The following is a 26,667-nucleotide window of genomic DNA, read 5'->3' on the forward strand; positions in this document are numbered from 1 at the left end:
TTATTACATTATTGACCATATTCCTTGTGCTGTATATTATATCCCTGTGCTTACTTATTTTATAACTGGAGGTTTGTACCTCTCATCCCCCTCACCCATTTTTCTGTCTGTTCTCCTCCCCTCTGGCATCACCTGTTTGTTCTATCTATGAGTCAGCTTTCATTTTTTCTGTGTTTTGCCTTTTAGATGACACATGTAAGTGAGGTCATACAGTATTTGTCTTTCTCTGTCTTATTTCACTTAGCGTAGTTCAATTCAGTCGCTCCGTCATGCCTGACTCTTTGTGACCCCTGGACTGCAGCACAAAAGGCTTCCCTGTCCATCACCAACTGCCGGAGCTTGCTCAACTCATGTCCATCGAGTCGATGATGCCATTCAACCAGCTCATCCCCTGTTATCCCCTTCTTTGCCTGCCTTCAATCTTTCCCAGCATCAGGGCCTTTGCCAATGAATCAGTTCTTCGCATCAGGTGGCCAAAGTATTGGAGTTTCAGCTTTAGCATCAGTCCTTCCAATGAATATTCAGGACTGATTTCCTTTAGGATGGACGGGTTGGATCTCCTTGCAGTCTAAGGGACTCTCAAGAGTCTTCTCCAACACCACAGTTCAAAAGCATCAATTCTTCAGTGCTGAGTTTTCTTTCTAGTCCATCTCTCACATCCATACATGACTACTGGAAAAACCACAGCTTTGACTAGATGGACCTTTAGCATAAAGCCACCTATATTCATCCATGTTGTTGCCAATGGCAAAATTTTTTTAATGGCTGAATACTATTCCTACATACATATATCCATTTATTTACACATTCATCTATTGATGGACACTTAGGTTGCTTCCATATCTTGGCTATTGTAAATAATGCTTCTTTGAACATTGGGGTGCATGTATCTTTTTGAATCAGTGTTTGTGTTTTTTTCAGGTAAATACCCAGAAATGAAGTTGCTGGATTGTATGGTAGTTCTATTTTCAAAAAAAAATTTTTTGGCTGCACCGTGTCACTTGTAGGATTTTAATTCTGTGACCAGGGATTGAGCCCTAGCAGTGACAACATGGAGTGCTAACCACTGGACCTTGAGAGAATTCCCCAATTTTCAATTTTTTGAGGAAACTCCATACTATTTTCCACAGTGGCTGCACCAATTTTCCTTCCCACCAACAGTCCATGAGGGTCTTTCTTGTCTGTTCTTTAAAATTGAAGTAAATTCTAGACAGGAAGTATCTCAAGGCTACTATTCAAAACCAAAGTGCCTAGTAAGATGATGATACTATTTAGTGGGGAAAATGTACTATTAATAGTTTGAAGGGAGAAGCAACTATTAAAAAAAAAGCTTAGATGCAGCATTATAAACTGCTATAAAGTACTGTATATAATGAAATGTTAGAGCCGTTTTTCCCCCCTAACAATTCCAAGTCTACATACAGAAATATGTGACTTCAAAAAGATATAGGAATGTTTTACAGTAGTAATTTTGCAGAAACCTAAAAGCTTATCAATAGGGGAATCACTAAATTTTGTCATGTACTAATCATGAAGGTTTTTGGTTTTTTTTTTGCAAGTTTTTGTAAAGAAGACTATCATGCAGTCATTTAAAAGAATAAGGTAGTTCTCCACATACAGGTCAGAGTGGTTAAGAATGCAAATTCTAGAGCCATGCTATTTGCGTTCAAATTCCTCCTTAACCACTTACTAGTTTCTGGCACTTTAGAGTTGTTCCTCAATCACCCTATCTCATAAAAATTCCTACTTCATAAGATCGTTGTAAGGATTAAACGAACTCATCCAAGTAAAGCACTTTAAGTAGTGTCTGGCACAATTACTATTAGCTATTATTACTGATAAAGAAGGATACTTGTGATATATTGTTTGAAAGGTAAAGTTACAGAACACACATTGTAGGATTCCATTTTTGTGAGAATGAACAAACCTATATGTGATTTGCACACATGGGAATATGGAATTTCTACATAGGAGGAATTTATAAGTTGCTAACTGGCCTTGTTTGGAAGCCAAAATTACAAATGACTTTTTTTTTTTTTTTTAAACTTAGATTCTATACTTTGGAGGTCCCAGAGTCAGAGACACTGAAGTGATTGAGCACACACACATATACTTTGGAGGAGGGGTAGCTTTAAAAGGATCTATTGGAGGTTTTGGGAAATGAAAATTTCCCCATACTAGTCTTTGGTAGTCATACTATACATTCATAGAAATGATCAGGAAAAGTTGTATACACCACGCTGTTAACAGGAATTATCTCCAGTGGGTAAGATGAGGGGATGGTGAGCAGGGAGGTGGGGGACAAACTATATCTTCGGTATTGTGTTGTTTGCAAATAGTTCATCGCTTTTCGTGTCACCATCAAACAAAAAAAGGAAAACGTCCTCAAAAAAAGGGATTGGTTAACTTAACATATTATGAAGTCATCAACAAAAACAGTGGTGGTGGTGTAGAGCTTTTTGAGTTAACGTGGCACAATGTTTACGGGGGAAAAACAGTGATACAGAACTTTTATCATGAATCTGAACCCCCTCCCCACTTATTTATTTTGGGGGCTTTATACGTGTGTGCACAGACACAAGGCCTTGGAGGATGCACACTCAAGTGTACCCGTTAACCGGTAGTTTTCTCTGGGGAGTGGGATAGTGGGAGGGCGCAAGGGCTTTCTTTCACTTTCAATTTTAATTCTGAATATTTTAAATTTTTGCAAAGATCGTGTATAATTTCTATAATAAAAGCAATAAAGGACATACACGTCTTTACTGTTGTGTAAGTATCTTGTACTTGCACAAGTTACATCTGGAATGGTACGTATTCATTTTTCAAGACATTAACTAGGTCTTTATAGATTTCTTTTAGGGATAAACACAATTTCAACTCACTTAGGATCTTAATTTCTTTTCATACACACAAAAAATGTACCTGATCTTGTACCTAATTTGTTATGCCAGTACTATCACTTGAAGTAAAGCAATTATGCAAACGCCTTAACTAAGTGACGTCACGGACAAACAAGGCGTAAAGTTTAAATCACTATATTCAAACTCAATCACGCGGGTTACCAAAAAGAACGTAGGGATTACAACAAAAATGTAAGAAAACAACTCCTGTAAGCATACAAACTTGCATTTGAACTTTAAAAATCCTAGTTTATTGAACTTTTAGTTGGAGTCGTGACCTTCCCTCACTGGGTAGTCCTAGTTCCTAAGAGCTTCAGAAACCTACACTCTATGACTGCCTCTAAGTATAAAAGAAGCCCAGCGAGCAGGGTCGGGGGCCGATCGCCGCGCCGGAGCTCGCCCCGGACTGAGTCAGCGCAGGGCTGAGAAGTTCGGCGGGAGGCGCGGGGCGGGGCTTCCTCCCGCCGACTCCGAACCCAGCTCTACTTTTCCGAGTCCACGTCTCTTCCTTTGGACGGGCGTGTTTCTCCAGGTCGGGACCAGCCAACGTGACAGCCACAGACCTTTACAGAAAGAGCTCCGGCCCGGCCTCGAGGATTTCCCCCAGCCGGGGCAGCCCGGACCAGCTCGGCCAAGCCCCTCAGGGACGGCGGCGTGCGGCTCCCCGGGGGCCGAGCCCGCCGCTCGCCTCACTTCTGGGCGCCCGCGTCGCGGCGCCGAGCGCAGCATCCCCGTCATGGAGACCGGCTCGGACTCAGGTCAGAGGCCCGCGCGTTTGCTCCGCTCCAAGGCCGCCGCAGGCTGCGCGGGCGCGGAAGCGGCTAGGCCGGGCCGCCCGCGCAGGCCGCCGCGCGCCGGGTCCGCGCGGGGAGCGCACGCGGGGCCGGCTCCCGCGCGCGAGGCGGGCGGCGGCAGGTGGGCAGGACGAGCCGCGAGCGAGCGAGCGAGCGAGGGCGGGCAGGCGGGCGCGCGAGGGGCCCGGCGGGGGGGCCGCTGGGAGGATGGCTCAGCTCTTTCTAAATATAAAACCGGCGTGAGTCGGGCGAGCGCGGCGCGGAGCCGCAGAGCCGCCGCGCGGGCCGGGCGCACGGGGGACTCGGCCGACGGACGGCGGCGGCTCCGCAGAGGCGCCGGGCTGCGGGAGCGCCCCAGCCGCGAGCTCGCGGGGGACGGCGAGAGCGACGCGTGCAGCGAGGAGGACGCAGGCGGCGGCGGCGGGCGGGCGGGCCTCGCGGGCGCAGCGCGGCCCACGCCGAGCGACCGGAGGCGGCTCCTGGCCCCCGCCGCACCGCGAGCGGCGAGCCCCCCGCGCCGCCCGTCCGCGCCCTCCCCCTCCGGCCCCTCCCTCCCTCCCCGGCGCAACATGGCTGCGGCCGCCGCCTCCGCCTCCCAGGACGAGCTGAGTAAGTGCCACGGCAAGCCTGCGGCCGCGAGCCGGAGCCGGCGCCGCGCCGGGCCGGGGGGTGGAGGGGCGGCGGCCGGGGCCGGACGGGAGGGTCGGGTCGCCGGGCGGCACCGGACGGACGGGCGGGCGGCGGCTGCGGCGTGTGGGGGGCTGGGGCGCTCGGGCCTGGTGGGCAGGCCCACCGCTGGCGTTTGTAGGCCTCAGCTTTGCACCGTCACGTTGCGAAATTGAAACCGGAGCCCCGGGAGGAGCCCTCTGTGTGCGATCCGCCTCGGCTCGGTGTGTATGGGGGGGAGCCTAGCCCCCTTGCCCGCGGAGGCTGGGCTGGCGGAGCGGCCGCAGCCCCAGGGTGGCGGGCTGTGCCCACCGTCCCGTCTGACCCCTCCGTGGACTCCTCCGGTCCTAACTGTGGGGCGAGTTCTGGAAATAGCGCTTTCGGGGAGGGGGAGAAGGTGCCGTGTTGTGACACTCTGGAAATCAGCGGAAAGGTCAAGAATAGGCGGTGACCCTCAGGTGGAGCAGGAAGGACGGGAGGGCAGAGAGGGTCGCGGCGCTCGCTGCAGGGGAAGCCTCGGGGTGACAGCGCTCTGGGAAAGGAGAGCCAGTGCACACTTGACCTTAAACGTTGCAGTTTTCCGGGGGACGGCGATCCACGTTCGGGGAGAGCGGTGGTCACCCTGAATCGCAGGCCGCTCCGCCCGCCGCCCGGGTTCGCCTCGGTGCTTTGTGGGAAGTGTAGTTCCCGGGCGCCGCAGGCCCAGGCTGGGGGTCAAAAAAAAATCGAATTTTCCTAGGATCTGTAAGATAATTTCTGATTGCGTTTGGGGGGTGTTGGGATGTAAAGCTTTAAGTTGAAGTGTTGGGTTTCTCCGTGCTGCCCTTCAGTTTATGATCAAAAACAAGAAAGGTATTATTTAGGGATGCTGTGAGTTTTAAATGGAATGAAACCTGGGACAGGTGTCGCAAGCCTTGGGAAGTTTCTGTTGTTACAGCCCCCTCTCTCAATTTCCATATGAGAGTAGCTGTACACATAATAATTTCTGTTTCTTTGGTCTTTGACTGTTTAAAGCTACTTTAACATGCATGATCTCACTTTTCCCCTCGTAACAGCCTACTAAAGCAGGTAGGTAGAAATTATCCTTGTTTTAAAGAGGAGGCGAGTTTAGAGAGTTAAATCTCCTTGCTGCTTTGACACAAAACTGGTGTAGCAGCAGTGGTGTTTGGTCATTTTGAAGCTGAAATAAAGCATTGGTGTGACCCTGGGTAGGATGCAGAGTCTGGGTAGATAAGGTCTCTTGCGGTGGTTAGAGATAGACAGGGGCTGATAGTCACAGAGTTGATCGCTTGCCTGTTATTGCCAAGCTGGAGCACCACCAGTCCTTCTGGGGAGGTCAGCTCCCTGATCTTTTTTCTTCCATTTTTTTGTTATTGTGGTAAAATTAATGTACTATGAAATTTACCACCATAACCATTTTTAACTGTACAGGCCAGTGGTCTTAAGGACATTCATATTGTTATGCAACCATCACCACCATTTACCTTGAGAATACTTTTCATCTTGCAAAGCTGAAGTTCACTGCTCACTAAATCCCTCCTACTCCTCCTCCCAGCCTCTGACAGCCTCCATTCTACTTTCTGTCTCTATGATTTTGGCGTCTCTAGTTATCTCATGTAAGTGGACTCATACAAGATTTGTCTTTTTGTGACTGGCTTGTTTCATCTGGCATAATATCCTTAGGGTTCATCCATGCGGTACCATGTGACAGGATTTTCTTCCTTTGTAAGGCTAATATTCCATTGTATGTATATATTGTATTTTCTCATCCACTCATCTGAATATGAATGTGCATGTATCTCTTTGAGATTGTGCTTCCAATTCTTTTGTATGTATACCCAGAAGTGGGATTGTTGTATGATATGATAATTCTATTTTTAATTTTTTCAGGAACTGCCATCCTGTTTTCCACAGTGGCTATATCATTTGATGTTCCCACCAGCAGTAAACAAAGGGCTCCAGTTTTTTTGTAGAACCTTGCCAACACTTGTTGTTTTCTGTGCTTTTGATAGCAGCTGTCCCAAGGAGTGTGAGGTGGTCTGACTTTTTAAATTGTTCCACTGCAAGATACCTGAATTCATGTTATACCACTAAACATATTAAACTATTAATTACTAGTTGTAATGGGGAACAAAACTTGAGGAAGAATTGGATTTCATTCTTAAGTGACTGATGCATTTGTATACAGGCAGTGTACTCCTGTACATCAGGTACCTGTTAAGATGTTTGTAGTTCTGGTTAAGAAATTTATTGGCTTTAGCAGCTACTGCAAAAGTTAGGAGGAAGTTATTCCAGTCCTTGCCTTTTCATTGTTCTGTTTGGTCAAATCCCTAGTCATTGACCACAGATGTCTGTTGACTTGGTTTCTATATTTAAGGAGAGATTAAATACTTGGTAGTTGATACCTTAAAATAATTTAACTTGAAATCACAGTCATATATACTGAACATATATATTAGGAACTTAAATCACTTTCAGTTTCAGAAAGGCTGTAATAAAAGGAGAGATGGCTGTAAAAAAAAAAAGGAGCTAAGTATATGAATATTTGCTGGCTGTTATTTAAGACTAGTAGATGATGTGTGTGCTATATGCTTAGTTGTGTCTGACTCTGTGTGACCCTGTGGACTGTAGCCCACCAGGGTCTTCTGTCCATGGCATTTCCCAGGCAGGAATACTGGAGTGGGTTGCTGTTTTCTTCTTCAGGGAGTCTTTCCGACCCGGGGATTGAACGGCACATCTCCTGCATTGGCGCACGGGTTCTTTACCATCTGAGCCACCAGGAAAGCCCCAGTAGATAATAAAAGCAAACTACTAGATGCTCACATTGTCCCTCCCCCGATGTTTTATTATAAAAATCTTCCCAAACTTACAGAAAAGTTGAAAATGAACCTTCATATCCCACTACCTAGATTCTACATATGATATTTCACTACTGGCTTTATCACATATCTGTCCATTTTCAAGCCACATTTTAAAATGTTATTTTAATTATTTTATTATTTTTGTTTAAAAAAGGATTGTGGTAAGATACACATACGTAACGAGATTTACCATCTTAACCATTTTTAAGTGTACAGTTCAGTGGCATTAAGTACTCAATCCATCTTATTTTGATGCATTTCAAAGTGAATTGGAGACAACAGTACACTTCAGTATTTCAGCACTAGCATTGATTTAAGTGCTTTGTATATATTGTTTTATTCGTCAATATAATCCTAAGAGGTAGGTAAAGTTATTACTGCTGTTTTATGGCATGGAAAACAGGCATTTTAGATTCCTGAGATCCCATAGCTAGTAAGTGGTAGAGTTAGAGTTGGATTGCAGATGGCTCATGGGCATTGGTAACCAGCCTTTAGGCTCTGTACCTCCGTGTGCCATAGAGCAGCAAGTTGCCACCTTTTGGGCACCAGGGACCTGTTTTGTGGAAGACAGTTTTTCCACGGACTGGAGGTGGGGAGTGGTTTGGGGATGATTCTCATAAGGAAGGGGCAAACTAAATTCCTTGCCTTGCGTGCACAGTTCACAGTAGGATTTGCACTTCTTTGACAAGCGAATGCTGATCCGACAGAAGGCGGAGCTCAGGTGGTAATGTGAGCGATGGGGAGTGGCTGTCAATACAGATGAAGATGAAGCCTCGCTGGCCTGCAGTTCACCTCCTGCTATGTGGCTGGCTTCCCAATAGGAAACTGGAGGTTGGGGACCCCTGTCATAGTGTGTTCATGCTGATGAAGAGACGAAGTCAGATGCATTCCTAAATTTCTAGCTACATGTTACTTTAATCCAGTTATCTGACTGCTTTTTAACACTGCTGTGGGCGACCAAAGAAACACGGAAGTCCACTGATGGAATTAAAGTGCTGTTGAGAAGAAAGAGGAAGAGTAAATGTAAAGAGATATGTCCGGAGCAAACTGTATGTGTTGTTACAGACTATGCTAGAGTAATATTAACAGCTTTGGTCCCCAGGTCTGTTATCTTGAGATGTGTAGCTGGTAACACTGCCTTTCCATAGATTTTAAGTCATTGCGTTTTACCATTGCACTTGAAATGATATGCACGTTAAAAATGTAAATGGAATCTGTAGCTGCTCTCAGTCGTGTCTGCTACCACACCCTAGGAGCTCCTGAGGAGGAGAACTGAAGGGTAGGCTTGTTTTTTACTCTTCTCTTTCTCTTCTCTTCTCTTTTCTCCCTCTCTTTCTTTTTTTCCGAGTAGTGTCATGGAGTGGTATCATGTATGAAGGTTGCCAAAAGGTAAGCAGGATAATCTTGGGTTGGAATTTGTTAAAATTTTTTATCCTTTCACAAACATCCTGTCATTGTCACTTTGAATCAGGTGATTGTAATAGAACAACGGTAAAGCTAATGTTTATTGAGAGCTTACTGTTGTGTTCTGATCACTTTGTACATATTAATTGATTGAATCCTTACAACCCTGTGACTTTGGTGCTATTATTGTCTGGTGGAGCTGTCCTCAAAGTACAGAGCTGGGGCTTGAACTCAGATTCTTTGATTCCAGAGTTTATGTTAATCCCGTGCTGCTGCTGTGCTACTGTCTCTGAAAGGGAAAAGACAGTTTATAAGAAGATCAGCATGGCTCTTTTCCCGATGTCTTGCTAAGCCTCCAGAAGAAACCTCTTATAGTGTATAAAATGTTATAAGATTCTGATGTTCATTGAATAGGACATAATAGATTTTGGGGGAAGATGCTGAAATAGAGAATGATTATTTCTGACTGTTAAAGGCAGTTCTGAAATCTAGTTTGTAAATTACTTAAGATCACAGTCTGTAGTTTTCTTTCTTTATATTTAGGGTAATGTAACTGTTTGGAATGGGATGAAATTCAGTGCAAGGCATGTGGACTAGTTTTTCTTCTAATATTATCCTCTGCCAGTGCATGGAAATGTTGACATTGTAGTTATATTTTAGCAGTGGGTAGATAGGGAGATTTCTGACTGAGGGGAGGGAGTGTTTGAGACTTTTCACCTGGTCAGCTGTTCAATGGTTTCATATTTTGAGCTGTATAATTCTAAGGCATCCTTAGAACCTGATCTTCACTGGGGTAAAGGCAACTCAGGAAGGAGCAACAGCCTGGACTCTCAGACACATTGATGCTGCTCAACTTGACCCCTTGACACAGCCACCTTAGTGTTCAAGTGTTGGCTAGATAGTCATCATGTCATGTGTCTTCTGAGAGAATCTCTGCCAGTGCCGGGCATGCTGGTGGCTCTTTTAGGGAATGAGGCGGGGAGGCCGTACGTGTAGCCGTGTAGGTGAACATGAGTCTGAGCTCGCTGTAACAGCCCCCGAGAGATGGCTGTTTTCATGGCAGCCATGCATGCAGCTGAGCTGAGCTGTGTCAACAGGCTAAATCAAGCCTGTACCATCTCCGTTTTGGTTACTTAGCCAAAAAGGAAGGTTAAAATGGAAAATAGCGATGGTATTTCTGCTTTTTATAACTGGTCGTTTTTCACTTCTACCTCATCTTGTTTTAAATGCTGCTTGCAGTAACTTGTAATATTTCATAAGGGCCAGTGTAGGCTAGGATAATCGGCACTGGGGCATTCGACCTTGTTCAGAAGACAGACGCTAAAACTGCAGGCGCTGCCAGTGTGCTCGGATGGTTTGATCCAAGGTGCTGGTCTCTGGTTTCAGTCCTGGCCAGTCTCTGCTGTGATGCTTGCTGTCTTACATGCCTTATTTTCCCCACACATTTTCCAGTTCGATAAGCAGACTTTAAAAATGGAGTGACTAGTATGGTCCTGGCCCCACAGAGCTTATCATTCAGTGTAGTTTTTTTTGTTAGTTTCTCAGTCATGTCTGACTCTTTGCAACACCATGGATTGTAGCCTCTCAGGTTCCTCTGTCCATGGAATTCTCCAGGCAAATATACTGGAGTGGGTGGCCGTTCCCTTCAGGGGATCTTCCCGACCCAGGAATCAAACCCTGGACTCCTACATTGCAGGCAGAGCCTATACCATCCGAGCCACTAGGGAAACCCCAGTGTAGAGGCAGGTTTATATATAAATGTAAATAACTGATTGGAAGTATGATATGAAAAATGTCAAAAAAAAAATGAAAAGAAAAATGTCTAACACAATTCTTTAGAAATGTCAAGGAGTGAGAAATAGTATTCTGGTTAACGGAACATTACTTGAGCTAAGACATAGAGATTGAAAAATATGTATTTTTAGGGAAAGTTCAAGTGAGTCTGATATACGATGGCTGCATGAAGTTCTGGGAAAGGAGTTAAAGATTGGAGTTAAGAGACTTGACCCTTTCTGCCTTTTACAATTTGAGATCTTGAGCAAATTACACTACCTTACTAAGTCTCCCTTTCTTTCCCATAAGAAATTCAGTGTTGTTAGGCTTAATATACATGTTAATGCACTGTACAGACAGTTAAATTCTGTATAAATTATTATTCTTGGTGAGGGATGGTGGTAGGAAGTAAAGCTGGGAAGATAGGTTGGGACTGGCTTGCATAGGAATGCCAGCACAACTAGTCTGAACTTTGTTCTGTAGACAGTAGAGGACCATCAAAGGCTTTTAAGCAGGGATGTAACATGAGTAGATCCTTTTATAAGTTTAACAGTTGGCAGTGATGTTAACATTGATTGCAAGGGTCCAGAGACCAAGAGCAGCAAGACTGAAAGGAAGGTAAATATTACAGTAGCCAAGTTAGCAGAAGCTTGAGGTCTGAACTGGGATAGTGGAAGTGGATTCGACAGGTAATATAATCTAAAATCCTGAAAATAGGGAGAAACTATTGGCTGAATAGTAGGGAGTTATTCATTGGAGGAGTTAGAGGTGATTCCAAGAATCTACCTGAGAGATTACAAGGAGAGAGTGTAGCCTCTAGACAGATTTCCAGAGGTAAGAGCAGAGATAAGAGAGAACAGGTTTGTGTTCAAGAAATAGTAAATCATTTGTTGAATGCATGGGTTAAATTATTGAGGCACCCATGTTGAGTTGTCTAGGGAGGCTATTTCGAATAGTGACTGAAACCTCTAGCCTTGAAGTCAGAACGAGTTTTGAATCCTGACCTTGGCACATTTTATTTTTTTAAATATTTATTTGGTTGCGTCAGTCTTCATTGCAGCTTGTAAGCTTCTCTCTACTAGTGATGCACAGGCGTGGTTGGCCTGCAGCAGGCAGGATCTCAGTTCCCAAACCAGGGATCCAACCCACATACCCTCCATTGGAAGGCAGATTCTTAACCACCGGACCACCGGGGAAATCCCTGCCACTTTTAAGTTTTAATGTCAAAGGACCTAACTTTTGGGCCTGGATTTCTCATTTGTAAAATGGGATAACAGAGCTATTTTACAGGGTTGTTCTAAGAGTGGGAAGAGATGATATATGCTAAGGACTTTGGTATAGTGCTGGGCACATAAATTGCAGGTGTGTGGGAACTTTGATTCTGAGGCTTGGGAGAATGCGGGGTGATGTGGATAGACTGTCCAGAAGACAGCTATCTGGGAGCTCTGCATAGATAAGGATGAGAGGAAGTCAGAAAGAACCAGGGAAGGGGATCAAAAGTGTCAAAAGAGGGCAAAGGTTTCCCAGGGTAAAGACTATGAGCCATTTGCCTTCTCAGCTGTTGTAATGTGTTAATAACATGCGTGCCCAACCACTAATGCTCTTAGAAAAGTATGGTATAAGTCAGACACTTTGTTCTAATTTTAATGTAAAGTTTTCTATGTTTATGACATATATGTGCACGCACAATATGTATGTTTATTGGAGTTTTTTAGCCTTCAGTGAAAAACTACCAGTATGTGTGTGTGTGTGTATATATATAATATATAAAGTATTAGCATATTACTTCTACACACTCAATTTTTCTTTAACTTAGCATACTTGATTTACAGTGTTGTGTCTGGTGTATAGCAAAGTGCTTGTTATACATATTTATTCCTTTTCATGTTATTTTACATTGCGGTTTATTACAGGATATTGACTATAGTTCCCTGTCCCGTACCGTAGGACCTTATTTCTACACACCAAATTTTATTTATGGACATGTTCCTTACTATTTCTCCAATTTGGTAATGACTATAACTTACCCCCTTATTCTGAATTTGCAAAAGCAGAGCATGCATCAAATTAGGAGATCTTAGCATAAAAATGAAAATTGCTTATTTTGTTCTTTTAAATGGTAGCTATAAATATAAATCTTTTAATTGTTTTTTTTTTTCTGGTGTTCTAAATAATAGATTCTTTATACAATTGCATATGTACGAGTGGATGAACATACCATTGGTGATCCAGAGGATTTTTGTCAAGACTGGATAAACCATGTATCACATTGATTGTAGAGGTTAGTAGATTTAGTTCCTTAGGATGTGTGCATTTTTTGTAGTAGCATTTAAAAATGCATAAATTATCAAGTAGCTTTCCCCCACAAAATCTTCATGGGTTTTTCTCCTTTGACTGTCCTGAGAGAACCAGTGAAGTTCATGTTAGTTTTTATTTATGTGAAGCTTCTATTCTCTGTCATCACATAAACATTAACGTTTAAAAAATTAGCAAGAAAAAGACAAAACTTAAAGGTGTTACTTAGCAGTGTGTGCAAGGAAAAGGGTATGGGTGTTAGTTCACAAGTTGTATTGTATACCACAACCGAAAAAAGTATGATTTTATGTGCTCCAGAAGTGTCATCATGGGTTTAATTGTTTTATTTATGAAGAGGTGTTGAGAAAGGCATCATCATGGTAATTGGGTGTTCCTAATTCTGCCAATTTGACATGTACTGTGATGGAAAAGCCATTAATTCTACTTCATTCTGAGGCTGAACAAGAATATGGTGTCAGGTTCACTCTTGGGTGACATTGGATAGTCCTGTGATTGAAACTCTAAATTCAGATTGTAATTCTCTGATATTATGAATTCAATATCCATGAGTACCTGAGATATTGTAGCTTCAGTCCAAAGGTACATTTTGTTGCTATCTTTCAACTGAACTACTGGATTCCTCTTCGCCCAGTTCATTCTACTGTTTCTTGGTGTGTTCGTTGCTGCTAATGGTCTATGATGCCTTAATTCATTTAGGTGGAATTTTGAGTGATGAAATGAATGGAATATTTTACAAACCGAAGTTCAACTTTAGAGTAAACTTGAGTTTATTTTTGCTATTTCACATATTTTTGTTCCGTAACAGAGAAGTGGAAAATTGAAAGGTTGGGGAAAGGGTTTAGGAGAGAAATGAGGACATTATTTGCACCTAGATTCTTTCTTCGAGCTTTTGGGCCTACATGGATAGATGTGTTAATTACAATAGACTGAAGGCAAGCAGGTTAAACCACAAATGCTGGGATTTAAATAATGACTTAAATAAAAAGCTTTCCAGAGTTTACACATCCAAGTGAGCATTGTCTTAAGTAATTAACTGCTTTGGGCGGATCTTAACCAGCACACATTTGACTTTTATGAAGTCTAACCTCTTGCATAGTATGTATCATCTCCTCTAAGCCAACTTTCATAATCTGAACTAATCTTTCTGCTCATCAGCTTACTAACACTGATTTCTGACTGGGCCTCTGCCAGCGACTGTCTCTGGGGGAAAGGGCCTCTCTGGGGGTTGGGAATGTTTGTGGGCCTCAGTGCATCTGGAGTTTGGCACACGTTCATTATATCTAGGGTACAGGTAAGCACTGCTGTTTCTTCACTTGACCCAGACCTGCCAAGCCAACAGATTTCTTCCACCCCACCCTCTTTGTGTGTGGTGTTGCAGGGGTTGGTCAGGGGGCAGTGAGGGGCTGTGTGTGTGTGAGCAGGGAGGGCATAGCATTGCTCTGGGCTATCATGGCTTGGTAGTGGGCTTAGAGTAGCCTGAAGTACACGTGGCTAGGACTTCTGACGTAGCTGAAGAAGAAAGGCCCCTTTTCGCTTCCCTGGAAAGTCTAGGCACTAGTGTATCCCGATGCAGGGGTTTCCACATGGGAGCATCTGCTTGGGCCCTGGGGGTATTTAAGACTGGTGGGCTGGGGAACAGGAAGACGGCTTGTCTGATTGCCTTGGTTCTGGGGCGAAGGCGTCTCAGCAGCGACTTTGTCAGCTGGAACCTGGTGCTCAGGACATCATTGCCTGAGGAGGTTCTTATCTACTGCCAGCGGGGTTCTTGGGCTGCCCTGGCTGGAGGGAGGCGACTGCCACAGGCACCTTGGTGGATTATCTCCTTCTGGGAATGGATTCCACCGCCCCCCCCCCCCCCCGCCCCCGCCTGTCTTACTATATTTGTATTTACTGCTAGACTCCTCGACATTTTCCTTTTAATACATTTGTGTTTAATGAGTTCCTTAAAAAAGAAAACTGGGAAATGGGGACAAGCCTGTCTTTAAAAAACATAAAATGACATCACAGTTCTAAGCATTAATTCCCAAAGAAGTATCCTACTGACCTCATTTAGATTTTGCTAAGTGTTAGAGTGACATTTGGTGAACCAGAATGGTATATAGAAGTCAATAGATGTGAACTTGCTCAGTCGTGGCTGGCTGACTGCGATCCCATGGACTGCAGCCCACTGCAGGCCCCTCCGTCCATGGACTTTCTCAGGCAAGAGTGCTGGAGTGGGTTGTTATTTCTTTCTCCAGAGGATCTTCCTGACCCAGGGATCAAACCCAGGTCTCCCACATTGCAGGCAGACGTTTTAGCATCTGAGCCACCAGGGAATTTCAATAGATGATGTGGACTGTAACTACCAGTTAGTATTTGGTTAGATTTTTAAATTCTGGTAGATTGATCTACCAGAAGAGATTGAGTATTACATACAAAATCTATATTCCAGCTAGGGCGTCCTTATTCTTTGTAGTTTTAGCCTTTATCTCCTAATTGCAGAGATTGTCAAAGTCCAGAGGGACCCGCCGCACTACCCACCTGCACTCTATCATATCTAAATTTTGTGAATTTCTTAGTTTAATTTAACTTAATGCTTATCTTAGCTTCCAGGCCCTATTTCTGAAAAAAGGTGCTTTGGTTCCACCCTTGTCAGTTTGGACATGAAACCCATGTGTCTCACTGATGATGCACACACACACAGAGGCACAGACACACACACACCCTTGTCAGTTTGGACATGAAACCTACGTGTTTCACTGGTGACACCCCCACACACACAGGTACACATAGACACATACACACACCCCTCTTTCCCCAAGCATTTCAGGAATTCACTTAGCTGTAGAGCAGCTCTTAACTCTTAGATGTAGTGAGTCATGGGGAAAGGCCTTCACTTTCTGCCCTTTCCTGGTCTGTCCTCCCCTTCCATCTTTCTTTTTTTCTCCTATCCTTCTCTTTGTGATAACTACTGTACCCCTCCTTATTTGGAGCAGAACAGATCTGTCACCCTCAAACCTTCTGGATTTCTCTCCACCTCTTCTTTTTTTAAAAAAGCCTTAAGCACTTGTCATGATATTAAAAACATACAATCTCTTTCCCAAGAGATTCTGATGTCATGTGTTATAAATTGCTCCCAGTCCCCTCCTTTCCTTTACTGCAGATGTATCAACCTAAATAGGTTTTCCAATGCATGAGGAATTAATATTGCATACACCCGACAGGTATTTGAGCAGCTTCTTTCTGTGAGGCACTTAGTTAAATGCTGAGATACCAAGAGGCTAAGTCACAGTGTCTCAGCCTGCAGAGTTCTGGAGATGGATGAGCAAATGAGTACTGTCATGTGGAGGCACACCTCGCAGAGTTGTACGGTCTTGGGAAGGAAGGTTGGCAAAATGTACAGCGAAAGATAACAAATGCCAGGGGAGATGGAGAAAAGGGCTTTGAGAGTTTGTTGAGCCAGAATGGGATGTGTACGTGTGAAGCATGTAGTATTTGAGCTGGACCTCAAATGGAGAAGAGTTGGGTATGTGGAGATGGAGAGATGGTCAGGAGTGGTTGGGAGAGTATTCCTGTATGAGGGACTTGGTCGATAAAAAGAGTTGGGCAGAAAGAATACTTAGAAAGAATGCTTAGGTGGCACACCTAAGCAGCTCTTGGAGTGTGGACGGCTGGTGGGGAGTAATGTGATGCATGGTCGAGAAGGTCCTTTGTGGCTGGACTGGTCCACTCTTACGAAGGACTTCCTGTCTCCTTTGAGATTCACCCCAGGCATATGCTGCTTGTTCTAGCTGCTACTTACTTTTTTAATGTCCTTTTTTCCCTAAGATTTTTTTTTTTTTTGGATGCAGACCATTTTTAAAGTATTTTAATCTGTTACAATATTGCTTCTATTTTATGTTTTGGTTTTCTGGCTGCAAGGCCTGTGGGATCTTGGTTCTTTGACCAGGGATTGGACCCGCCTCCCCTCCAGTGGAAGGCGAGGTCTTAACCACTGGACCACTAGGGAAGTCCCTTTTAATGTACTTTAACAGAAGTAGATCTGTTTTTTTTTTCCCCTTCTTGGCAAAGACCGTCCATTTGCGTTTGGACCCAGTGGTATGGTGAATTTCCCCGAGGGCTTCCCTGGTGACTCATTGCAGTCATCCATCTGCAATGCGGGAGGCCTGGGTTTGATTCCTGGGTTGGGAAGATCCCCTGGAGAAGGGAATGGCTACCCACTCCAGTATCCTGGCCTGGAGAAGAATTCCATGGACTGTATAGTCCGTGGGGTCTCAAATAGTCAGACACCGCTGAGCAACTTTCACTTACTTATCAGGTGGTAAGATGGTGTAAGCAAAAATGGGATATTTACTATAAGGAATCAGGGAGTCTTGTGGATATAAGAGGGGCTCTCAGGAGGGGTTTGGAACTAGGAATTAAAGGTCATCTAGTACTTCCAGCTTGTCTGTGCACCTGAGGAAGAGATGAATGAGTCAGGGGCCATTCCTGTCACACTGGCTTGGGTCAGAGTACAAAGTCATGTTGTACATAGTTGTCTAGCAAGGCTTAGCGTCATCCCCGCCCACTTTCTCCGCCTCAGCCTTGTTGTAATTTAGCATATCCAGAAGGAGCATTGGGTTTGCAGTTGGACCAGGAGTTTGAATCCTAGCCCTGCCACTTCCTACCTTTGTAGTCTTGGTCAACATTCTCAATGAATTCTAGGCTCTGCTTCCTCATCTGTAAGTTGAAACGAATATTACCTACTTCAGTAAATGATATTAATACTTTAGAGGGAGGTAACTGTGTTCTGTTGTGCACTTGGATGTTAAAGACCTTGGTTCAACTTGTGACTCTGTGTCATTAGCTTTGACCTTTGGCAAGTCAGTCAGGATCCTGAGCCCATTTTTTGTCTACAAATGAAGACAATAGCCGCTCACCTCACAGTGTTTTTCTGAGGCTAAACAGCCACATAAAACTACTTTTTGACTATAATATATTCACATATATGTGAAGCAGAAGAAATTGAATACTTTTAGGGAGTCTGTCTGTTTCCTTGTGAAATTATTCTATTATAGTCTAGTGTATTTCAGTGGTAACTTGGCAGATCTTTCTCAACATATCCAGTAGTGTTGGATTATTAATTGATTAATGATGCTGTGAACAGTGGTCCACGTATTCTCAGCTTTCCCTTTCAATCTGAGCTTCCACTTCAGGCTTCTCAACCTTATTTATAATTTAAAATTTGCTTTCACATTCAGAAAAAAAAAATAATGTTGTTTATAGAGAATTTAAACAAATGTAAAGAAATCTGAAACCTGTCCCCCTGGAATAACCATTTTTCTCTTCTTAAGTCACACAAATAATTCATGCTCATGAAATACTGATAAATTAGTAATGACATAGCATTAAACCAGCAAGCCAGAAAAGAATCCTCTGAAATTCCACCACATAGAGATAACTACTACCTTAAATATAGTCTTGCCCTGGTCCTTTTGACAGTAATGCTTTTCTTGCATACTTTCTAAGGAATGTTTTGATGTGCAAGTTGTCATGAAGAGGTGATTCATCTAAGGAAAGTGAGTTATTGCTTTTTCTTCTCTCTTTCTCATTTTTTAAAAATACTTTTTCCTTAAGTGACGATATGAGTGAAGGCCACCTTTTATAATTCTATTAGAAAATAGCGTTTTTTCCCCTGACTCAGAGGCCAAAGTTATATTTTATGGAGAGATATGAAGAATGAGTGATTTATCTAGACAGTTTTATTTCTCAAGGATAATGATGTATTTTCAGAAGTATCCATGACTAATGGTAGATAACAGTGAAATGAAGCCCTTAAACTTTTCCTGGTTATTTCTTCCTTGAGGGTTAGGAGGAAGGAAGATCCTTTGTTTCCCTTTAGCTGGAGAAATTAAAGACAGGTGAATAATAAGAATCAGAGAATTACTTAATGAAAAGTGAATGAATATATTTATTCTTAGTAGATTTTTTTTTCTTACATGAATATTATAGCTGATATAAGCTAAACTGAAAATTGTTTATTTGGGGATTTAAGAATCTGTGTTTCTGATATGTTTCCTTTGATACTAAGTCTTTTTTAAAGACTTTTTTTAGGACAGTTTTAGGTTTACAGCAAGACTGACAGGAAGGCAGAGGTTCCCCATATGCCCTTGCCCTTGCACAAGGGTGAAGCTACACTGACTTTCATAATTACCCCTCTTCTGAAGTTTACACCGTGGTTGACTCTTGGTGTTGTGTATTCAGTGGGTTTGGACAGATGTGTAATGGCACATATCCATCATTGTAATATCACAGAGTATGTTCACTGCTCTACAATCCTCTGTGCTTGTCATATTCATTCCCCCTCCCCTCCTCCTCCCTGGCGACTGCTGGTCTTTTTACTGTCTCTTTTTGCAGAACGCCGTATGGTTAGAATCACAGTGTGTAGCGTTTTCAGATCGCTTCTTTCACTTGGTAATACGCCTTTAAGGTTCTTCCATGTCTTTTCATGGTTTGACAGCTCATTTTTGTTTAGTGTTGAGTAATATTTCATTGTCTGTGTGTACCAGTTTACTCATTCACTTGCTGAAGGACCTCTTGGTTGCTTCCAAGCGTTGGCAGTGAGGCTGAGTGAATAAAGCTGCTGTCAACATCCGTGTGCAGGTTTCTCTGTGGACACATGTTTTCAACTCCTTTGGGTAAACACCAGGGAAGGCAATTGGCGGATTGTGTGGTTAGAGTGTTTAGTTTCCCAAAGTGGCTGTGTCAGTTTGCATTTCTAACAGTAAATGTTATTTTTGTTCTCCCATATTCTTTTAAGGCTCCTTTCAGGTTTTAAAATTCTGTAGTTTAAATTTCTTTAACCTTGAAATATGGATTTTTAAAAAAAAAATTTGCTCTGTTTGTTATTTTTCCTGAAAGAAATATATTTTTCCTGAAGAATATTTGAAAAGTACATGAAAATATAAAGAAAAATTACTGATACATTTTCTTTTTATATAGTATCATAAAACAATTATTATGTATGTATATTATTTTTTAACATAATGAAATATTTCAAGTATGAAGAAAAATATATAGAATAATCTTAGAAACAGTTACGTCCCCACTCATCTTTGTCAGATCTGTACATTTTTTGCTGTTAGCTTCAGGTCTTTTATTTTTTAATAAGACTAAACATTACTGATAAGATTCAAACTCCCTGTGTTACCCCATACAAATTTTCCTTTTTTTTCCTTTTTTTCTCTCCTATCCCCTTCCCTTCTCTCTTACCTGGAGCTTGTCATTCCTGTGCAATGTATATCATAAGCAATACACACACACACACTGTTAAAAGCTTGACATAAGTGGAATTAACAACGTACATATCCTGTAATTTGCTTGCTTTGTTTGACCTTAGTTTTTAAGATATTGCTATGTTGGTCCATGTGACATGTGACTCTTGCGTATTTTCATTGTTGTATGAGCCTGCCACATTTTCTTTATTTTCCTGTTAACTGACATTTAGGTTGTTTCTGTTCTTTCTTTCATTTACTGACCCCGTGGCAATGAACAGTTTCTCTCTCTTTTAAAAGTTTTTATGTATGTCTTTATTTTTGGCTGCTCTGGGTGCTTGCTGCTTTGCACAGGTGATCTCTAGCTGTGGCAGGCGGGGCGTTGTCTCTTGTTGCGGCGCGCCGGCCTCATTGCAGTGGCTTCTCTCGTGGCAGAGCCTGGGCTCTCGGCACGCAGGCTTCAGTCTTTGTGGTGCAGCCCGTGAAGCCTTCCTGCACCGGGGATCCAGCCCGTGTCACGTGGCCTGCGTTGGCAGGTGGATTCCTAGCCACTGACACCAGTGAAGTCCCGGAGCAGTTTCTTGGAGGTATCCTGGTGCTTGTCTCTCCCTGGGAGTTTTCTCCAGGACATTGATACACAGGGTGTGGTCTGAGGCCTGGGGAATGATGTCTTGCAAATAGGGCACTCATGGCAGAATGTAAATCAACTGTCACTGTTATTTTATTTAACATGTCTTATGCTGGTAAGACTTTCCCAGTGAAGCAAGACGTGTTCCTTCTCTCTTAGAGGGCTGGTGGACTAGTTTGACTAGCCCTGCTCTAGAGTATATTCCCCCGGAGTAGGGTTGCCAGGTTGAAGGGATGTGCCTGTTGAGCTGCAGTGGAGACTGCTTAACTAGAGACTTGCTGCTCGGAGGTTGTATCAGTGTACACCGCATGAACAGTGAGCCTCAGTTCCTCTTGGGTGGTTTCCAGTCCTTGCCAACATTTGAAGATTTTTTCTAATGTGAAGTGAAAGTTGCTTAGTCGTGTCCGACTCTTTGCAACCCCATGGACTATACAGTTCATGGAATTCTCCAGGCCAGAATCCTGGAGTGGGTAGCCTGTCCCTTTTCCAGGGGATCTTCCCAACCCAGGGATCGAACCCAGGTCTCCCGCATTGAAGGCAGATTCTTTACCAGCTGAGCCATAAGGGAAGCCCATTTTTCTAATGTAAAAGGTGTGAAATTGTATCTCCTTATTGTGTTAATTTTGCATATTCCTGATCAGTGTGATTAAGCATCTTTTTATGTGTTGTTAAATATATGACTCTCATCTCTGAATTGTCTGCTTATATTCTTTGTCCATTTAAAAAGTTTGAATTAATTTGCTTTTCCTTGATTTGTAGGAGTTTTTAAAGTATGCTCTGTGCTCAAGTTCTTTTCATTTAAAAGCACTGTACCTATTTATAGCTTATTCTTTTACTTTATGGTGTGTTTTATGATATTTTAAAATCTTAACCTGTTAGCCTTTGGTGCTTTGTACTTGAACTTTAGCGTTCCCTTTTCAGTTTTCTCTTAAAAGCTTTAAAATCTTGCTCCTTACACTTTTATCATTTATTTACCTGCATGGAGTTTTTAAATTTTTTGTTTTTAATACAGGCAAGCAAATTTTTCCAGTTCTTCCTGACTAGTCCATTTTTTCTTTGCTTCATTCTTATGACCTCATACCAGTTTTCTTCCTGTTTTTGTGTGGTGCCTGTCCTTCCGTTTCTCAGACTGTCCTTCTTCCATCCTTAAGTGCTCTTGTCTTGAGCAGGCCGTCCCAGGCCTTTTGGTTTTTTTTTTTTCTCCTGCAGATACCATACATGTGTGCTAAGCATGAACACCAGCCTCGCCTCTTTCTTCTCTACTCTGTACCCATGCCCACCAAGCTCTGGCACACAGTAGGGTTTCGATTCATGCTGGAATGAGTGTGTGAGTGAATGAGTGAGCTAGACAGGGAGCCTGCTTCACAGGGTGAAGGTAGCAGGGTGCTGGGCCTAGGAGGAGGAGGGAATCTGGAGGAGCAGGCAGGAGGAGGTCACTTATAGGTTGACACGTATGGTCTTAGCTTCTTATTCATAGTAATGAGCTTTCTCTGGTGTTGTTTTCTGACCTTTGAATTTGTACATTTTCCCATTGTCACGGATTCCACCTGATTCTGGCAAATTCTTATGACCTTCTGGTGATTCTCTTAAACAGGGCTCCTTTTAGAAGGTGCGGTGTACGGGGATCCTGCCCAGTAAAATACAGGTCATCGTGGTAGACAGTTGCATGGGTGGTGGTGGTTCAGTTGCTCAGCCGTGTCTGATTCTGTGACCCCCATGGATTGCAGCATGCCAGGCTTCCCTGTCCTTCACTATCTCCTGGAGTTTGATCAAACTCATGTCCATCGAGTTGGTGATGCCATCCAACTAGCTCATCCTCTGTTGCCCCCTTCTCCTCATAGGTAGGCAAAGGTTTTTAGACTGAACGTCAAAAGACCCTGTTCTAGTTCATACATGGCTGTAATCACCTCTGTGATCTTAGGTGACCTTAAAATTCATGGTGCTTTTGAGTGTTCAACAGTCTTTCAGTCCTCTCCAAGTCGAGTAGAAACCTTTCTTTGTGCAAGTTTCAAAACAAATTTTTCTTCTTGACTTGGGCAGTAGTTACATAGGTGTTTATAATAACCCATTAAATTACACTTACATCTTGCACACATTTCTAAATGTTTTATTTTACAATGAAGGAGATTTTAAAAACCCACAAAAGAAAAAAAAGGGCTTCTTTACATCCCTCATGAGCCAAAAAAAATTCAAGTTGTATTAAAGACTTGGATATAGAAAGGGAAATCGTAAGAGCTAGAAGAAAACACAGATAAGTGTGTGTGTGTCAGAGTTGCCAGGACCACCCCCAGACTCCATGACTTGCCTGGGATTCACAGGAGTACACACTTACTGGTACTCATGGTTAATACTTACTACCATGAAAGGATAAAAAGCAGCAGTCTGGAGGAAGCCAGGTGCATGCTTCTGAGAGTCCTCTCCCAGTTGAGGCACATGGGACATGAGTAATTTTTCAGCAGTGAGTTAGGACAACTCACACAAGTGATGACAACACGTGTGAAGTGTTGTCTGCAGGGAAGGTTCATTAGAGACTCATTACTGAAGGCTTTTATTTGGTGCTCTTCACATTGGCACCTTCTGCCTAACACATTGCAAAATTCCAGATTCTCAGGAGGAAAGCATGTGTTGAGCATACAGCATATTGTTTGCACAAACAGTTCAGACACCGCGAGTCAGTCTTCATCAGCCCTGGCAATGGTGGGAGCCCTCCTGAAACCCAAGCTTTCCTGTGGCGGCCAAGGACTGGCCTGGACTGACAAAACCGTGTAAGGACAGCAGTCTCAGGCCCGCTGTGTTAACTCCTTCCTGTAGAATATAGTATTTTTATAATCTTAGAGTTAAAAAGGCATTTCTATGCATGGCTAGAAACTCAGAAGCCATAAAATGAAGGGATGGTACATTGATATTTTAAAAACTTAGATACGACAAGAAAAAAGTCACTAGGCATACTGGGAAAAAAGCATTTTAATGTATGGGGGAACAGGCAGAAATTTTTTCAATATTATATAAAAGCTTTTAGAACTTAGCGGGTCAAAAGAATAAGGAAATTCACTGAAGAAAATATTTTGAATGACCAATAAATATTTGAAAAGACACTTTACCTCAGTAGTAACATATATATGAAACAATAGTATGGTTCTTTCTCATCTATCATATTCAGCTAAGATGGATTACTTACAATCTTGGTAAGATTGATTAGATTATTCAGTGTAGGCGAGAATATAGGGAAATTGGTATTTACATGTACTGCTAGTGGTAAAATGGATCATAACCTTTGGAAGGGCATTTTTCCAGAATCTCTTAAACTTGACAGTCCTACACTTTGCCCCAGTAGTCCCATCTCTAGGGTTTTAGCTTCCAGAAACCCACCCAAGTGCACAGGTACACAGGATAAAGATGTTCTTTGGAGTACTGTTTGTGGTACTATAAATCTGGTAATAGCACACATAGTTGAATAAATCATACTACTTCTAAAGTTGCTATTATCAATTTGATCTTTCTTTAGTGCCGAGTGACTGAACTGGACTGATGGAAAGATACTTAAAATTTTATACATATCTCAAGTTTTTTTTTTTTCCTAGTGTAATTCTTTTGATATTAAAACCTGACCTGAATGGACGTGAGGTTCTTTATAATTGACTATCCCGCATAGTAAGACATATTCATCTGTCTTACTGTAGAAATCTGAATGTATCTAATTATAGGAACTGCCCTAGAACACACAATGTGGTTAGGGTTATTTGAAATACAAAGCATATATACTTTATTTTAATTAAAAAATCTGAAAAGTCCTGAAACATGCATTACTCCATGTGTTTGTGTTAATTAAAAGGGAAAAAAAAGGCAAATTGTAAAATAGTATATGTTATATTCCAGTTTTTAGGTTAAAATAATATTAGTGTATGAACAGGAAAAGATAATAGTTCAGAATATATTCCCCACATTGAACAGTGGTGATCTGAGGGTATGGTGATGTCTTTAATTTACTCCTAAGTGAAATTAACTCAGTATAGGTTTGAATAAGAGGAATAACATCACCATTGATGGAACTTGCTTTTGACTCTAGAATAATGTCTGTCATACCTCGGATGCTTTGGTGATGACCTAGAGGATCTCAATTCCTACAGCTGAACACTAAGTCCTTGCAAAGGGTGAACTTGAATGTTAGATTCCTCTTGAATTTTCGGAACGTTCGGTTACACTTCTTGTTTCTGAATAGACACGTCTGGGGTTAGAGGCCTGATGCGACTGTCACTCTCCCGGGGCTCAGCGTCCAGGGTCGAGGGGAAAGGCACATGTTCTCCTCCTCTTGTGCCTCTGACAACAGGATTCAGCCACCATCCTGTTGCCAAATGTTTTCCCCTGTTTTTGTTGACGTTGTAGGCTGAAAAGGTCAGTGGTCGATTATATCTGCATTTTTATTTACTTTCCTTTCCATAAAGTTGAACACGATTGATGGTGGTTTATTGAAAGTACTGCTGTTACTCAGAATGATGCAGCAGTGTGACCCTGACCTCCTCAAAGGGTGCAGAGGCGCTGGCTGTTCCTTAAGAGCGCTCGACTTCTCTGACAAGGACCCCCACGTGATGTCCAGCGCCCTCTCTTTCCATTCCCACATTCCCATCAACAGCAGTTTTACTGTGTTGGGATGTTATCTTTTCCTTTCTAGTCAGGGAGAAACTGCTGGGCATACAGAAAGTGAAAGTGAAGTCGCTCAGTCGTGTCCACCTCTTTGTGACCGCATGGACTATGGCCTACCAGGCCCTTCTGTCCGTGGGATTTTCCAGGCAAGGATACTGGAGTGAGTTGCCATTTCCTTCTCTAGGAGATCTTCCCCACCCAGGGATTGAACCCAGGTCTCCCGCATTATAGACAGACGCTTTATCATCTGAGTCACCAGGGAAGTCTTGGGCATACAGAAGCAGCACCCAACTGATTGTATGAAAAATGAAAGGGACCAGATGTCACTTGATTTTTTTTTTTAAGCCTTTGGCACAGATTCTGCAGATCAGTTTCTTATGAAGAATCTAGCTCTGCCTTCTTCCGCAGAACAATTTTAAGTTTCTGTAGCTAAAATCTGTAATTTCCACTGCCTGAGATCTCTGAGGCGCTGAGGCAGGGCAGAGACACCTTACCTCTAACTTCCACATTGACTCCATTGTCTTTAAGAGCTACTTTTATAGCAGTGTTTCAGCTACTAGCAAACAGAAGCATTCGGCCTGCTAACCTCAGAGTCAGCATCCGCACCTCTCCCCCATTCCTTCCTTTACTGTTTTAAAAGCTGAACTTGAGACTTTATTTGGATGTCACCAGTTTTTCCACTAACGTCCTCTTTCTGTTCTGGGATCCAGTCCAGGTTGACACACTGCATTTAGCTGTCACGTCTCCCCAGACTCCTCTGGTCTGTGACAGTTTCTTAGTCTTTCTATTTCATGATCTTGAAAATCTTGGGCAGTACTGGCCATGTGTCCTGTGAGATGTATTTTGACTTGGTGTTGTTGGTTTGTTTGTGTTATTCCTTGTCTAGATAGAGGTCATGAGTTTTCGGAAGGAATACCCCAGACGTGAAACGCCCTTCTTGTCACATTTGGGAGCCTGGTACCCACCATGGCATCACCTGGTTAAAATAGTGTTTATCCAGTTGTACCACTGTGAAGTTAACGTCTTCTTCATTCTCTCTTCTATTCTTTGAAAGCAAGTCGCTAAATCTAGTCTACCCTGCAGGGGTGATGGTTAGAGGCAGGAATTAAGGTCTATCTCCTGTAGGGGGAAGTATCTACACATATATTCATTGAAATTCTGTAAGAAAGACTTATCTCTTTTCCTCCATGCATTTAACCATTCAATCATTTATTTATATCACTGGGTCATGTAGATTTCTTTTATACTTTGGGTTAGAATCCAATGCTGTGTTATTAGTTCCTCAGTTTGTTCCAGCCTTGACTGTGATGGAGCTCTTTCAGGGTGGTTCCAGCATCCTTCTGCCCCATTCCAGGCCCCCTTTCCTATCTGGCCCCCTTTCCTTTCTGCAGGTTGCTTCAGGTCCACCTGGGTTGTTCTCCACCCTGGCCCTGGAGTCGGACTCCTTTGCCT

The 26,667-nt window shown here is 42.9% G+C and overlaps 1 protein-coding gene across 4 annotated transcripts in view; it reads left to right on the top strand.

The window, feature by feature from the left end:
• Positions 1-3,133: 3,133 nt before the first annotated feature.
• The window catches only part of ECPAS (Ecm29 proteasome adaptor and scaffold), a 111,642-nt gene continuing 88,108 nt past the window's right edge, over positions 3,134-26,667 (top strand). Inside the window, exons 1-2 of one of the 4 annotated variants that reach the window (XM_043927182.1) lie at positions 3,533-3,658; positions 12,576-12,679. In XM_043927182.1, coding sequence (XP_043783117.1) covers positions 12,658-12,679 — 22 coding nt within the window. In that variant the 5' untranslated portion in view covers positions 3,533-3,658; positions 12,576-12,657. Of the gene's footprint in view, positions 3,659-3,770; positions 4,304-12,575; positions 12,680-26,667 lie in introns of those variants that run through there. The other 3 variants (XM_043927181.1, XM_043927184.1, XM_043927180.1) reach the window with 3 other exon arrangements.

Source organism: Cervus elaphus, chromosome 16 (genome assembly GCF_910594005.1).
Source record: "Cervus elaphus chromosome 16, mCerEla1.1, whole genome shotgun sequence".
Taxonomy (NCBI): Eukaryota; Metazoa; Chordata; class Mammalia; order Artiodactyla; family Cervidae; genus Cervus; species Cervus elaphus.